A 14,759-nucleotide genomic window follows, 5' to 3' on the forward strand; every position below is an offset into this window, starting at 1 on the left:
CTTGCACACGTGTCAGAACTGATGTTACTTGTTCTTTTCCCTCCATAGCAATGTCTGACCGGCAGGAGAGTGCTCTTATTGAGCTTATGGTGTGTACAATCAGACAAGCTGCTGAAGCACATCCTCCAGTAGGCAGAGGCACTGGCAAGAGAGTAAGTGGTACCACAGTAGGTAGCTCATACCTGTGTGTGTTACTAAAGTAACATAAAATATTGGCCTACAATGCCACATTTTGACACTTTTAGATTAGATTTTTATAATTTATGTTTCCTGTTTCATGTGAACGTTTTTGAAGAAAAATAGTAGTAATTCTATTTCTGAACGTCTGGTTTTGTTTTTTTTTTTTTGCTTGATTGATTTTGGGTTTTGCATTGCCAAGTTAAGTAATACCGATTTACAGCTTTAAAATATTTTAAAATAATTTTTTATATGTTCCTGAATTACACTTGTAATATACCCAGATCTGCAGCCCTTAATGTTAAATCTAGATTAGAATTGAAAGTGTAGAGCTCAGGAGCAGAACAAGATTACCTCTGACTGTCTTCTGTAAAAAGGAATGTGCTGCTAATATGGATGTAAAATGTGCAGAAAAAGCCAACAGTGTCTTCATCATGAGAATAGTTGAGCACTGGAACAGAAGCTGAGAGTTTGTGCAGTTTTCAGCCTTGGCAGTTTTCAAGACCTAATTGGACAAAGCCCTGAGCTAGCTCTACTTTGAGAAGGAGGGGGTGGGACTGGGACCCATCTGAATGCATCTGTGGTTTAATGTATCCCTCCTCTTTGGCCTCTTCCACCGAGTCCCCTAAAAATTTAAGGATTTGACATTCTGGCCAAATCGCAGTCTAGCTGCCTGTTTCATTTATTCGATAGTGACTGTTTGGGGGTCAGTAGCAGCCCGTTCCTAAGGCTATGTATGCACTTCTAAGTATTTCAGTATAAGTCACAAGGTCAGAGTGATCAACAGGCTTTCTGCTGTATTCTCCATAAATACAGCATCCACGTCCCAAAAGAGTCTCGGCTGATTTTTGGTAGTCCCCCTCTTATTTAGTGCAGACTAAAATGAAATAAACCCATGTGAACATTTGGTACTTCTGTTAGGTTCTGTTCTGAATAATCATAACCAGTTTATTTAAGAAAGCCACTGAATTAATGAAAGTGAAATCTGGAGATAGACTTAGCATTCTTTATTGCTAAACTAAATGCAGTTACTTAGCTTCTTAATTTTTATGTGCCAAAAGCAGATTAGCCTCATGTCCAGAAACAGCATCACAGGAAAAGCTCCAAGAAACCATCAATTTAAACATATATTTATGTACCCTAATTAATAAAGGATATTATGAGAAATTCCTAATTTATTAAAACATTTCAAGGATGAGGGGGCCAATCTGTGAAAGCACTTACTCAGATTTACACAAGCATGTACTATTCTGTGTTACTAAAACTGTATTTTAAGCACAGCTTAACTGTGTTCTATCTCCAGCTGCAAACCATTCTAGCAGACAAAACAACCTTTAAATTTAACAAAAAATTCATATATGTATTTTCTGTTTGGAGCACCACATAGTGTCACTATTAGCTTTCTGGGTATTTTTTCTATCTCAAGAGATCTACACTTAAGTTCAGCAAATTGTTTAGTCTTAGATTTTCAATGTCTTTATTTCTTCAAAGCTAAAGAAAACACTTCAGTAAAATAAATGTCAACTTCTGAAGTATGATCAAAAGAGCCTCGAGATTAGGGACCCAGATTAATCCGTAACACCACGGAATACCAATATTTGGTCACCAGAATATGACTGGGTGGGAGCCTGACTTGCTAGCTGCATTTGTGTTGCCTTCCGATGAGCTAGCAGCTTTTGCTGGCACGGGTGGTGCTGCACTGCGAGTTGGTACAGGAATTGCGGTTGCTGCTGTATGTATCCAGCTGTCTGCCATGTGCTATGGAAATGGTTTCTTACCCTGGTTACAAATCTATTCCCCTTCACTTCAATGGTTGTTTCTCATTCCTGCTGACACAATAGGCTACCTGTCATCCACGCATATGTTTTGTTTCCAGCTGTTCCTCCTCACTTACAGAGGGATGTAGGTATGACATTTAGCTTTTGCTTCTTTTCAGTTAGATCATGAGTTGTGGGATGGTAACTGCAGGGATCTCTGACTTGTCAGTAGAGGTTTGTCATGTTCTCATGATCTCGCTAGCATATTCTCTGAGTTGAAATGGGAGCAGATTTCTAATTATGCACTCACCTTCTTGTGAAATAGTTTCTTCTCTGACTTTAGCTTGTAACCCTTATTGTGCAGTCTGGCAGCTTTGCTATACATAAATCATTAGCTAACTTGAGTATTTTATCATTATTATTTGTTTTCAAAAGTATTCTCTCCTTTTCTGAAACCAAGAAGCCAGATCTAAGCTTTTATGAAGCATGCTGTTTTGATTATTGTTTCTCTATGCACTTTTTCAAGGTGGTTTTGCTATGACAGCATTAGTAGCTTCAGCAGATCTGTCACTGAAATTTGTAAATGAGTTCTGTGAACTTGGATGTATGTTCTCACTGAGAATTACATTCCAGTTTAGAGATGAGGCCATGAATCTGCTAATGAAAATCACTGTTGCAGTGTGCTTTGGTTTGGTTTTTCTTAATTATACTTCAGTTCGCCCTGAGGTCTTATATTAACACTTTCTTTAATGTGTGAAAGCCAGAGCTCAATTTGCTTGGAAGCAATAGCAAAACTTCCACTGACTTGGGTTATATTTGAATTTCAATCCTAAAAAAAAATGTTGATGTGTCAAGACAATATCATGCTGGATGATATATTTTCCTTTTCAATCATGGCTTCTTAGGACACATGGTCCTCCCATTTAATCACTCTTCAGTCCAAATGTGTTTGAGTTTTTTATTCTCTCCTCTTTTGATTTATTAAAAATACACTTGCATGGTTTTTTGTTTGTAGTACAAACTTTAGAATAATGAATGCTATATGCAGAAATTTTATTTACTTCAGTTATTTTTGATCACTTGCAGGTCTTGACAGCAAAAGAAAGAAAAACTCAGATAGATGACAGAAATAAATTGACTGAGCATTTCATTATTGCACTTCCTATGTTGCTATCAAAGGTACATTTTTCAAAAAATAAATCTCTCACTGGTATTTACAACTGTCTTTAAACTTTTTCATTCTATATAGTGTAGGTGTTTATTTTTACTTCACTATTTTTTTTGCTTTGTTTGAATGATGTTCTAGTATTCCGCTGATGCCGAGAAGGTTGCAAATCTTCTGCAAATCCCTCAGTATTTTGATCTGGAAATCTATAGCACGGGCAGAATGGAAAAGGTATAGTACATTGCACAAGAAGTCTGATTGCTTTCAAGTATCCGATTACTATTCTAGTCACATAGTACTGTGACTTTGTTCGGCGTATTAGTAATCTAACCTTGATTTGGTGTATTCTTTGAAAGACTTTTTCTTTGGGTTTCATTGTTCAAGTAAGGTGAAAGCTGAACTTCTTTTCTCATCTCCAGCATCTGGATGCCTTACTGAAACAGATTAAGTTTGTTGTGGAAAAGCATGTGGAATCAGATGTTCTCGAAGCCTGCAGCAAGACGTACAGCATACTCTGTAGTGAAGAATATACAATCCAGAACAGAGTTGACATAGCCCACAGCCAACTTATTGATGAATTTGTGGATCGATTCAACCATTCTGTAGAGGATCTCCTTCAGGAGGTTTGTTTTCTTAAAATGAATGTAGTTAGACTACCTAAAATAGGCTATGATAAACTGCAGAAAAATGTTCTTACTGAGTCAGGAAATTACCCATCTGAAGACATAGTGCAGCAGCAATTATTTCATAATTATTTGGAGCTGTTTCTCTATGTAGAAAATCCCTTGGACTAGCCATTAAGCCTGCAAAGCATTGATGCTGCAAAACAAAGAATGCAGGACAGTCCTGCTTCTGAAAATTTAGTCTAGTATTTAAACAGTCCACATAAGAAATTAAATGGATGAATGGGTGAAAGCTGATGAAAAATGCAGAGAAAGGTGCATTTATATTAATGCTTGTGGTGATTCCAGTAGTCCCAAATGGATATGCAGGCAGCAGAATAAAGATTGGATTATGTCTTGAATGGAAGAGAGGGTTTATTAAAATATTTATAATGGCATATTGAAAGAGCTCTAGAAAGAATGAAATAAAGATACAGGTCTGAAACCTTGGAGATACCTGGGATTTACTTGTAAGAATTTATCCTTCAAAATGCGTAAGACAGAATACATTAAATAGGAATAGATACTTTACTCATTTTTTCTTGCTTTACATCTATTTAACTTTGTGTAGCGCTACTTAATTTGTTGTAATTCTCATGCTTTTTAAACATAACTTAAGGGCTGCATACATCTTTTTCTTCACTTCTTCTAGTCATGCACTGCACTGTGGCAGTTACATTTCATTTTTGATGTACACTTATAGAAAGTTAACCTACGGTCTCTATTTTAGAATTGCATATTAAATAAAATAAGCTTTTTTATATCCTTGAGTAATATGCCACATACAAAGATATTACATATATATGCCTTCTTACATTGCAGAGTAAATAATTTTTTTTCTTTTGCTGTAAGAATGTAACATGAGTGAAAAAGACAGTGCATGCAGGAAGCAGGTACTCCACAACCCAGAGGAGTTAGTGCACCACTGTACATTTTTTGATAGAATACATTTACTTTGCCTAGAATACTTTACTTTGTCTACGTGTCTGCCATTTTATATGTGCTTTCTCAGAAGCTTCAGAGCAGAACCTGAAAAGACATTCCATAATTTGTGCTACATCTCTGCCCATCTGTGGATGGCAAGGGAATCCTTTCAGCTAATGCCACATTACATGTCTTAGCGATCTATTTTAGTAGCCATGGATTTTTGAAGTTCCTCACCTCTGGCCAACAAGACCAAAAACCCCAAGACACAAACCTTGGGGAATCTGTTGCTGATTTAGGTAGCAAAAAGTGCTAAAGTTGGGCTGCCAGCACACAGATCCAGCTTCATACCAGCTGAGTTCTCCATACCAGATGCCCAGCAATGGATCACCATAAAGAATGGCCTTTGCTCTTTCCATTGGTACCCACTGGCAAAGGTTTAGGAACTCTGGTGAGGTCCACACTTTATTCACTATGCACACATTCAAAACCAAGGTTCAGTCTGGCTATGTATGCAGGGACAAATCTCCTATGTTGTTTCTCCAAACCTGGCTCTTGGAGAATCTTCAGCTTAGATCTTCACAGCCAAGCTCAGATCAGCAAAAAGCATCTCATTCACATTGTCTTGCCTCGAGATGGAAGAAAGCGCCTGTGGGTTTTTTGAAGAATCAGACCAAGAAGAAAGTGGAAAACCAGTTTTTTGACACTGACTTGCTGTTTCTGTTACAATGTCTTGTCGTAAGACCTCATGAAAATGTCTCCTTTCAGCTTCAGTTCAGAAAACACAAGTCATATTTTAGGTACACTGTTTGGGTCTGCTGACCTGTCCTCTCCCTTTCTGACATAGCTTGAATGATCTCTCCAGCCTCACCTTTTATTCAAGGGGAATCAGATGAGAGCAATGAAGTGCTGGGATTCATAAACGACTTCTCACCAGTCTTCTCAGGAGCAATAAATTAGAAGAGAAAAACTTTTTCTGCTATTTTCCTTATTACTAACTGCTGTTAAGTCAGGAAGCCAGTAACTGCTTACTTTCCCTTCACTTCTCTCTTGCAGGCAGTTTCTCTTCATGCAGTACTCCAGTGCGAAAAGCCTTGAAGGATGCACTGAGACTGCTGGGCAGAGAACAAAGCCTGGGCTTGTGAGCCAGTGATACCAAAATACTTCTGATGTATCCCCTTCCTTTACCCAGCTTGGGAAAGAGGAGAGAAATGCAAGCAAGGGCTTATGATCTTTATGTATATTTGCGTGCATGAGAGAGGGATGAGGACTGAGAATTTCAGAGATAATCTGTTTCTAAAAGTCAGAAATGAAAAATTAGGAATTTTAGATCCTTAAGGAAAAGGCTGTGCAGAGGTCAGTCATGTGACAGAGAAAGATGTGGGGACAAAACCAAGACAAAAGTAGGAGAAAGCAAGAAAGAGAACAGCAGTAGCAAGGATCTAAAATTTTGGCCTTTGTGATATTCTTTGCTGGGTGATTCTTGATAGAATAATTAATTTTAATAAGTCTATTTCATCATTTTAAAGATTTTAAATTCAAAAATGTGCATACTTGTACCCCAGCAAGTATCCCACTGCTTTATGGCTTCCCACTAGGTTGATGATGAGAGAAGCATTGATTGACAATTGTATCTGAAGGCAGGAAATTGTTTAATTGTTGGGCTTTTAGATGGAAAAAAAAAGTTGTCAAAATGAAACGGAGAAGAATTATTTTAAGTGGATTTCCTGTTTCAGAAAGTTACTGGAAAAATTAAGTTTTGGAAGCACCTTATTTCTACTTGTTTCACTAAGAGAATTTGCTGTTCAGTTTGCATAACGTTTTAAGATAATGATATTTTTAAATGCCAGAAAGAAAAAAAATTAAACTTGAATGAGAATTTTTGATTTAATTGTCCAGTATTTCTTCTTGGACTCTTGTTTCCCCAGATTTGTAAAATCTAAATTAAAAAAAATCCACCTTTCATCCAGTTATGAATCTATGTCAGTCTGAACATAATGTGGTTGTCATGCATTACGGTGTGTAACACAGTGAACAGCAATGAAGGATAAGAAAATAAAAGAATTTTCCCACTGATCTCTTAAAAAAACCTTACTGTCGACATCTGCAGGTTTTTGGTGCAGAGCCAGGCAAGCATTTGACTTTATTCTTGCAGCACATTCATCAGCTGATGGTTAAAACTGCAGTTCAGTCGTTTTTGTAATGTCAGGTAGAACTCAATTTTATTCTTGGGAATGATTTCTACTCCTGGAGGATAATACTGGTTTGAGTATGAACACTGCTGAATATTGTCAGATGATCTTGCTTATTTCCTAGTGCTATGCAGTGGTTATTTAAATATTATTATGGAATCTAGATAAAAATCGTTGGAAAATCTGGAGTCAGTTTTGGTGTCAACATGCACCCTCAAAGAAATCTGGTCCTTCCTGTGCAGTAATGTACTCTGCTGGTTTGCTGAACTCTGTTCATGGGTTCCCTTTCATTTTCAGGGAGAAGAAGCTGATGATGACGACATATACAATGTGCTCTCCACACTAAAGAGGTTAACCTCATTTCACAAGTAGGTGATTTTTTCCCCTCAAAAATTCACTCTGTTGATTTTGTCATTTAAGCGAGTATCAATTGATGTCTAGTGTTAAAAAAATGAGAAAAGATGAAGTAGAGATTGATGAATCAATCAAATTGTGGGTTGGACTAGATGACCTTTGAAGGTCCCTTCCAACCCTAACCATTCTATGATTCTATGAATGATTGGTGGTATTTGTCAGTTAGGTGTTTGGATTAATCTGACTCCTTGCTTAGTTACTGCCGTTACTTTTACCGATTTGATTTGCAAGTGGCATATCATCCCTTGTACGAAATGCTTTTACACCTCTGAGTGTCTTACTAAAAGTCGTCATATCCCTGCATGACAGACAGCCAGTGCACAAGGCACGCTTCTTATCTCTGGCACCAGTGGATGCAGGCCAAATCTGTGCTTTGAGCCTCAGCTGAGGATAGTCCTGGAGGAAGTTGTTTCTCTCAATTTCTCAATGCCTTTAAGATATATCTCCTCAAAATTATAGAAATAGTAGTAATAATAATAGTTTATGGTAAGAGTCTGGAAGATGTGTTCTCTTCCTGCAGAGATGCCAGGAATAGTTTCTAGTTGAATTGTTGGCAAAGTCTGTGTGGATTCCACAGAAGCTCCTTCACTAAGCACGAACCAGCACAGTGGAACCAGGCAGCAGCTTTTCAAGGTCCTGCCTTTCTCAGTTAAACCTACAGGCACTCATAACTTGGAAAAATTCATAACCTGGAAAATTTCACTTGAACTGTGAATTTCAGAGTGTAGCACAAAGACCTAATCTTCCTCTCCTATCAACTGTAGGAAGTAACTGCTCCTGGTTAACATGTAAGGAAGCTTCATATGCAGATGGCTGAGAGCCACAAATAATTTCTTCCCTATCACAAGATGTGAGAAGACCTTGCTTCTGCCACCTCTTTTATACAAAATGTTTTTAGTTGTTTCAATTCTCTTTTCTTTCTGCGCTGAGTCTTCGTTTATCCTGAATTCTGCATCGGATCATTGTATGAAATGGTTCTGAAATATCTACTCTTTGTTTCCATTCAACAGGAGTCCCACAGAGATCATTAAATTGTTCCTAATTTCCGTTGTGCAGCAGGCTGACACATGTGCAAATTAGATTTTCAGTCTCCCTGGTAACACACGGGAGCCACTTCTGCCTTTCCTGAGAAGGACTGGTGAAAGCTATAGTTCACATCCAAGAAAGAAGCACAAATCTTAAGGCTTTTCTGAGAGTCTCCCATATTTATTTTTTCCTTTAGGGTTCTAAATCTCTAGAGAGTTAATACAGACTATAAAGAAAGCTTTGTAGAGTAACACACAAATTGAGATTGGGGACCTTCAAAAAACAGGAAAGAGAAAAGAATTAAAGCTGAAGAGCAGTTGTGTATCATTTCTCAGCTGATTTGTTATTTATGATTATAGTTCAATGGGAATTTCTAATTAATACCTGCTTGCATCTAAAGAACTAATGAAATTTTTTCATTACTGAATGTTATGTCTGATGTGATTTCTTTGTGAAAGGAAAGAATCATACCATCTGAGACAGAATTTTTGCTGAACCTTTAGTTACAAGATTAGGATCTTCAATTCAAAACTCACACTGAGCGTTCTCATCTCAAAGAACAGTGGCCATTGTCTGGTAGTGTCATTGTCTGTCATCGGCTGGAAGCCCAAAGAAATGAAATCAATGGAAGAAGTTGAAACTTCAGGCTAACAGCTGATACCCTTTAGATCTTCTAAGAGTGCACTGATAAAATAGTTGCTGAGGCTTGAAAAGAAACAACTTCTTCTCTTCTTCTAGTGAGAGAAACTCCACCGTACATTATCTGTGCTTGTGTTTCCTTGATAGTTGCTGCTTCTTCATATTTTAGGAAAAAGAAGTGCAGCGAGGTGGAAATAAACATGTTAGGGGATCATCCGAAAAGCCTTCCAGACCAAAAAGCTTCTATACTGAGATTTCCCAAGGCTGAGCTAATCCTCTTTCCGAGGTGGTCATGGCTCAGAGCACACTTTTTAATTCATGTCTTTTCAGCAAACAAGGATATCCGTATTCCCAGTACAAATGGAATTCATCATTACAATGTTTCCTTCCAAGTTTTCAGAATATAATAATAAATTTTCTTGAGGTCTTCTGAATAGAACACCTGGAGTATATACTTGGTCTTCTTTTTTTGCCAGGATCTCATTGATATTTATAGCATTTTTTTCTGTCCTTAAGTACATGGAGGCAATTTTTCTATACTAACTGCAGCCCAATTCAACTGAGCTTTCACACATGACACGTCAGTGCTGTAGCATTTGGTATACTGCGAAATATCAGCATTTCTGATTTAGTTACTTCAGTTTATTCAGTACAAGCCATAAGAATCATAGAATCATAGAATGGTTAGGGTTGGAAGGGACCTTCAAAGGTCATCTAGTCCAACCCCCCTACAAGGAGCAGGGACATCCCCAACTAGATCGGGTTGCTCAGAGCCTCATCCAGCCTGGCCTTGAACGTTTCCAGGGATGGGGCCTCCACCACCTTTCTGGGCAACCTGTTCCAGTGTTCTATAACTCGCATTGTGAAAATTTTTTTCCTAATTTCCAATTAAATCTACCCCCCACTATTTTAAAACCATTAGTCCTTGACTTATTGCAACAGGCCCTACTAAACAGCCTTTCCCCATCTTTCTTGTAGGCCCCCTTGAGGTACTGGAAGACCGCTGTCAGGTCTCCCCGGAGCCTCCTCTTCTCCAGGCTGAACAGCCCCAACTCTCTCAGCCTGTCCTCATAAGATCACTTCCATTACTCTGGATGTGCCCTTTGATGCTGTCTTGTATATAGAACACTGTTTCACATTTAGAAATCAGGATTGTTGGTGTCACTGTCAGGTAGTCCTCAAATACGATATGGAATTTTATTCCTTCCTGCCTCCACACTGACTTCATAAGCCTGCAGTGGCTATAGTAACTCTCCAGATACGTCTTGTGTTTTTATTAGTCAAAGCATGATCAGTCAGGGCACTTTCCAGACAGGTAAAGTCATGGTCAGACCAGTAGATCTTCTCTTTCTGTTATAGAAACCCTTTGCTTTAACATTTTTTCCAGTAGTTGACCAGTACATCCTTCTGACTGAATTACTTGGAAGTTTGTTATATCCAGAAGAAGTAGAAATGAAGATAAATGAAACCTCAGTAGAGAAATTAGACTGTATCTAGCATAGTTGTTCAAAGCCTAAAGTACAGCTTCCTTCACTTTGTACTTCTTTAAAAAGAGAAGCTGGTTTGCGAGTGGAGAGATCACCTCTTTGAAAAGGATGTTTTCTAAGCTGCCTCTTGCCGTGCTTTCAGAAACCCTGTGGAACTTTACCTCATCTGACTACTTTCTGGCAGAAAGTAGCACTGCCTCAGCAGACAGTGCTGTCTGTAGGGGTTAAAAGAAGCATTTGATGAAATGTTGGGTGTTGTCTTCTGTAATCCATGAAGACTCTCTGACATGGAAGGGACTAAGGGAAAATTCTGCTTTGTATGAATTTTCATTCTAGCAGCCTCCATGTCAATCTGGGCCTCTGTGGAGAATTGTGTTGTGTCCAAGGTACCTTTATCATTTTAATTGCTAAGTAGTTCAAAAGAGACAAAGGTGTACCAGAATATGCCTAAATGTAATGTGGAGGCTCTTCTTTAAGGAGATTTATATTGAGAAGACCTATGCAACATGTATATAGTTAGAATTTTTCAGCTTTGGAGGCTGAAAAGCTCTTCCTGAGATCAGGTGTAAGGCCAGGCTCAGAGCAAAGAGCTAAGGTACCCCTGGCTGTCAGGGCAATGGGGTCACCCCCTGTGACGGCTGCCTGACATGGAGGGCTCTGAAATGAAAAGACGGAAATGAGACTGTTTTTTATTTTGTATTCTCTGTAGGATAATCTATGCTGATATCTGCCTCTGCACACAGAGGAGATTTTACTATTTTAATTACAGTGCTGTAATTAAGAAGGTACAATTCTGCCTTGCTAGCAACCCTGTGATTTGCTGAAGCAGCGTCTGTGTCCTTAATATCACTTGTCAGAGGCAGTTCTCTGACAGCCTATAATTTATCTATGAAGCATTCTGTTTTCATACTTTGAAGATCATCCAGAATCTAATGGGGAAGTGGTGTATTTTTACATTTTTGTTTCCTTTTTTTTTAAGTTTTCCTATTGTTCTATTCATGGATTTGAATTAGAAGTCAAGATGCACCTTGGCTTAATGACACAACCCTAGAGTGCATACTGCACTTGCTCTCAGCAAAAGGGCATTAATTAAGTTTTCTGTGAAACTTTTATCAGTGAGGTTTTCAAGGGCTAACACACTCCAGACTGGGAAGCTTTTCGTACCAGGGGTTTCAATAGGATCTAGGCATTTCCAGTCTTGAGTTCAACCTCTGTCCATTTCAGAACTAGAGAATTTTTCTTTCTGGCTGAGCAGCGTAGTTAATTGTTTAAACAAAGTCAGCAGCTCCAAAGAGGTGGGAAAAGTGAGCATATCTTGGTGACCAAGGTACTGGAATGAAAGGGAGCCAGATGCACGAGACTATTTTATCTGATTTAGACTTGCCAATTCAATCTGAGTATCCCTTCTTCCAGATGAGTATTTTAATCACCAAGTTTCAGATTATTTTGAAATGGCTTGCTCTTTTATAAGCACATTATAAACTGTTTCACATTATCTCAGTTTAATTCCACTGCAGAAAAATGTGTTAAAACGAAATTTTTTTTGTGAGAGAATTTTTGTCTTTCAGGCAATGTGGTGTTGCAGAATTTCTTCTATATTTCTCAATTCTGTATTAAAAAAGCTATCTCATAAGCTCTTGAGGTCTGTAAGGCTGTAGAATATATGTTGCTAATCTCATTTGTATTCCTCTTGCTGGCGAATCAGGTTGGTACGACTGAAATATGAAACAATGAATAGAGGGTAGCAACCACTATATCTGTCTCATGTACGTGTATATCATGCCATCTTACTTTAGATATTTCAGGATATTTAATATCTAGTGATAATGTATATTATTTTTCTCCAAATGATGTAGCAGAGAAATATGTAACTTTATTTTGCTTACAGCCATTTTTCATTTAGTATATATTGCTATGGTTTGGCTGTAGTTTCTGTTGCAATGCCAGAGAAGTGCCTTCTGGAGTTCTGTCAATGTTTAGAACGAAAGAGGAAAGATGACTTAGAGGTAACACTGAGAAGGAACTTGTAGCTACACTTAAGTAACCTTTAAAGATGTAAGGTATGCAGAGAGTTTATCTCCTCCCTACAAAAATCCCGTGTAGTAAAACATTTTTCCTCAATTATCAGAGAGCCTAACTTCTGCTTTTAGCATTGTGTGAACTAATTGTGCAGCTGCTTTGTCAGCAGGCTGCACTGTCTCAGCTTTGCAAAACTACCAAAGCTCACTGAGCTTCCAGCTCAGACTATATTCTCGCTGTGATGTGGAGTTTTGAGGAACAAACTAATCTCTCTGTATTACTTTTTGTTCTAGTGCACATGATCTCACAAAATGGGATCTGTTCAGTAACTGCTACAGATTACTAAGAACTGGAATTGAACATGGAGCTATGCCAGAACAGGTACAGTTAGCAACGCCTGCACTGCATCATTTTGGGATTCAAAGTTTTAAAGAGTCTAGTCACAGAAAAATTCAAAATATTAATGCACTAGACTTCAGTTATTTAGGAAAAACATGGAGTTTTGAATGAAGTTTATCTTGTAGTGAGGCACTGTCCAGGAGGTGAAAAATACTGGATCCTGTGGTTTTTGAGCTGCTTGCCTCACCTTTCCCATCTGTAAAGTAAGGAATAACTAATGTTCCTGGCTGTGAAAAGCAATGCATAAATCATGATGTTTACACTGAAACCCAATATTTGTAAACCCTGGCTGCAATGAGAATTATCACAAATGGTTACTGTGCATTGAAGGTAAGATGGAAGCTTATGAAAACAAGGGTACAAGAAGAACATTTAGCACAGATGCTGGCCAACCTTTCCAGTGGAGTTCTTTTAGTGGACTTTATTGGACTTTATTTCCTCCTAGTTTGGTTGTAGTTTCTCATGGATAAGCACAGGGACCATTTCAGATTCTCCCAGGATTCCAGTTTAAACTGTAGACTGCCTACTCCAGCATTTCAGCACATTTAAAGTTCTAATTTGATTTCAAGTAGAAGCCAGTTGTTAATTCTAACTCAACTTCATTTAGAAAAAAAAATATATTAAATTCTGTAAAAGTGTTTTCTAAAAAGAACTGTATGGAGGATGCATTGCCACACACCATGTGAAAGTCATGGCTTTACGCTGTGAGACATTCTACTCTCTCTACAGTTGCTACTTAATGCTCAAATTGTGCTACCTGGAGGGAAGGGGGCAGCAGATAAAAACTGTCCATGCAACTACCAGCCATCTTCAGTTTCTGAGTTTGACAGTGATATGGCTCCCCAAATACTTCTGTAAGATCTTGGGGATCTGAACTCTCCTCAGTATTTCTTCCCCCAGTCCACTAGAAGGAATTCACTGAAAAGGAATGGGTTGATCTTTAGTGGTATCTTTCAGAAAAGTATTTTGTGAAGTGATTAGAGCTGTTACAAACTTGACTTATTCTGCACAGAACCACAAACTGTTGGAAGCATCTTCAAGCCAAAAAGATTTTGAAATTTTTAACATCTAATATAGATTTGAAATTTTTAAAAGACACCATGGATGCTTTTATGGGCACCATAAATATGAGCCTAGTCTTCTCCATGAGAAAATGTATATTTCCTCCCTTTTTTTAGAAATTGGGCTACATGTTCATTTGACAATGGAAGAGATGCCCAGACTGTTTTACCTAGTGGTCAGATTCAGAGGTATTTAAAGAAATGTTTTTGAACAGAGATATGTAGATGTTGGGTTGTACTTCTGTCATGCTGTGACATCACTTCTTGCTGTACTCTAATGCACCATTTTCTGTTCTGTTTCCCAGCATTTACACAGTATTTTTTTTTCACCTGTAGTAGGCTGGTTTCTTTTTGCACCAAACTGATTAAGGGAAAATATAATTTCCTTGAAAACAAAAAGAACTACTTACAAGCTGCTCCTATTTCTTCTCCCCAAAATGCATTTTAAATTTTACGTACACTTTACTGATATGCTTGATATTTCCAACGTGCTGGGATTCTTTGTGTTCCCTCTGTTACAGATAGTTGTTCAGGCACTGCAGTGTTCCCATTACTCTATTCTCTGGCAGCTGGTGAAAATCACTGAAGGCTCCCCTTCCAAAGTAAGTAGGCATTTGCTCATACAGATTTTACAGAAGAAACACAACTTGCCTAAAAATATTAGACCTGATTCTCTGTAACTCCACCCACTGTACAGTCATTTTATGATGTTGTCAAACAGATACAAAATGTTGGTGTTTTAATTTATTCAATATGTCAAGATGTATTTATCATCATGCATATGATGATAAATAAGCTATACAAACAGTGGATGCTTGTCTTTATCAGGATTTTATA

The 14,759-nt window shown here is 38.0% G+C and overlaps 1 protein-coding gene across 3 annotated transcripts in view; it reads left to right on the forward strand.

Moving 5' to 3' along the window:
• STAG1 (STAG1 cohesin complex component) overlaps positions 1 to 14,759 on the forward strand; it is a 186,009-nt gene that overhangs the window by 136,962 nt on the left and 34,288 nt on the right. For all 3 annotated transcript variants that reach the window (XM_086755168.1, XM_086755169.1, XM_086755170.1), the window contains 7 exons: positions 49 to 152; positions 3,021 to 3,113; positions 3,241 to 3,330; positions 3,519 to 3,722; positions 7,175 to 7,245; positions 12,756 to 12,843; positions 14,444 to 14,524. In XM_086755168.1, coding sequence (XP_086611294.1) covers positions 49 to 152; positions 3,021 to 3,113; positions 3,241 to 3,330; positions 3,519 to 3,722; positions 7,175 to 7,245; positions 12,756 to 12,843; positions 14,444 to 14,524 — 731 coding nt within the window. The remainder of the gene's footprint in view (positions 1 to 48; positions 153 to 3,020; positions 3,114 to 3,240; positions 3,331 to 3,518; positions 3,723 to 7,174; positions 7,246 to 12,755; positions 12,844 to 14,443; positions 14,525 to 14,759) is intronic.

The sequence above is a fragment of the Chlamydotis macqueenii genome, chromosome 9, assembly GCF_036417535.1.
Source record: "Chlamydotis macqueenii isolate bChlMac1 chromosome 9, bChlMac1.mat, whole genome shotgun sequence".
Classification (NCBI taxonomy): domain Eukaryota; kingdom Metazoa; phylum Chordata; class Aves; order Otidiformes; family Otididae; genus Chlamydotis; species Chlamydotis macqueenii.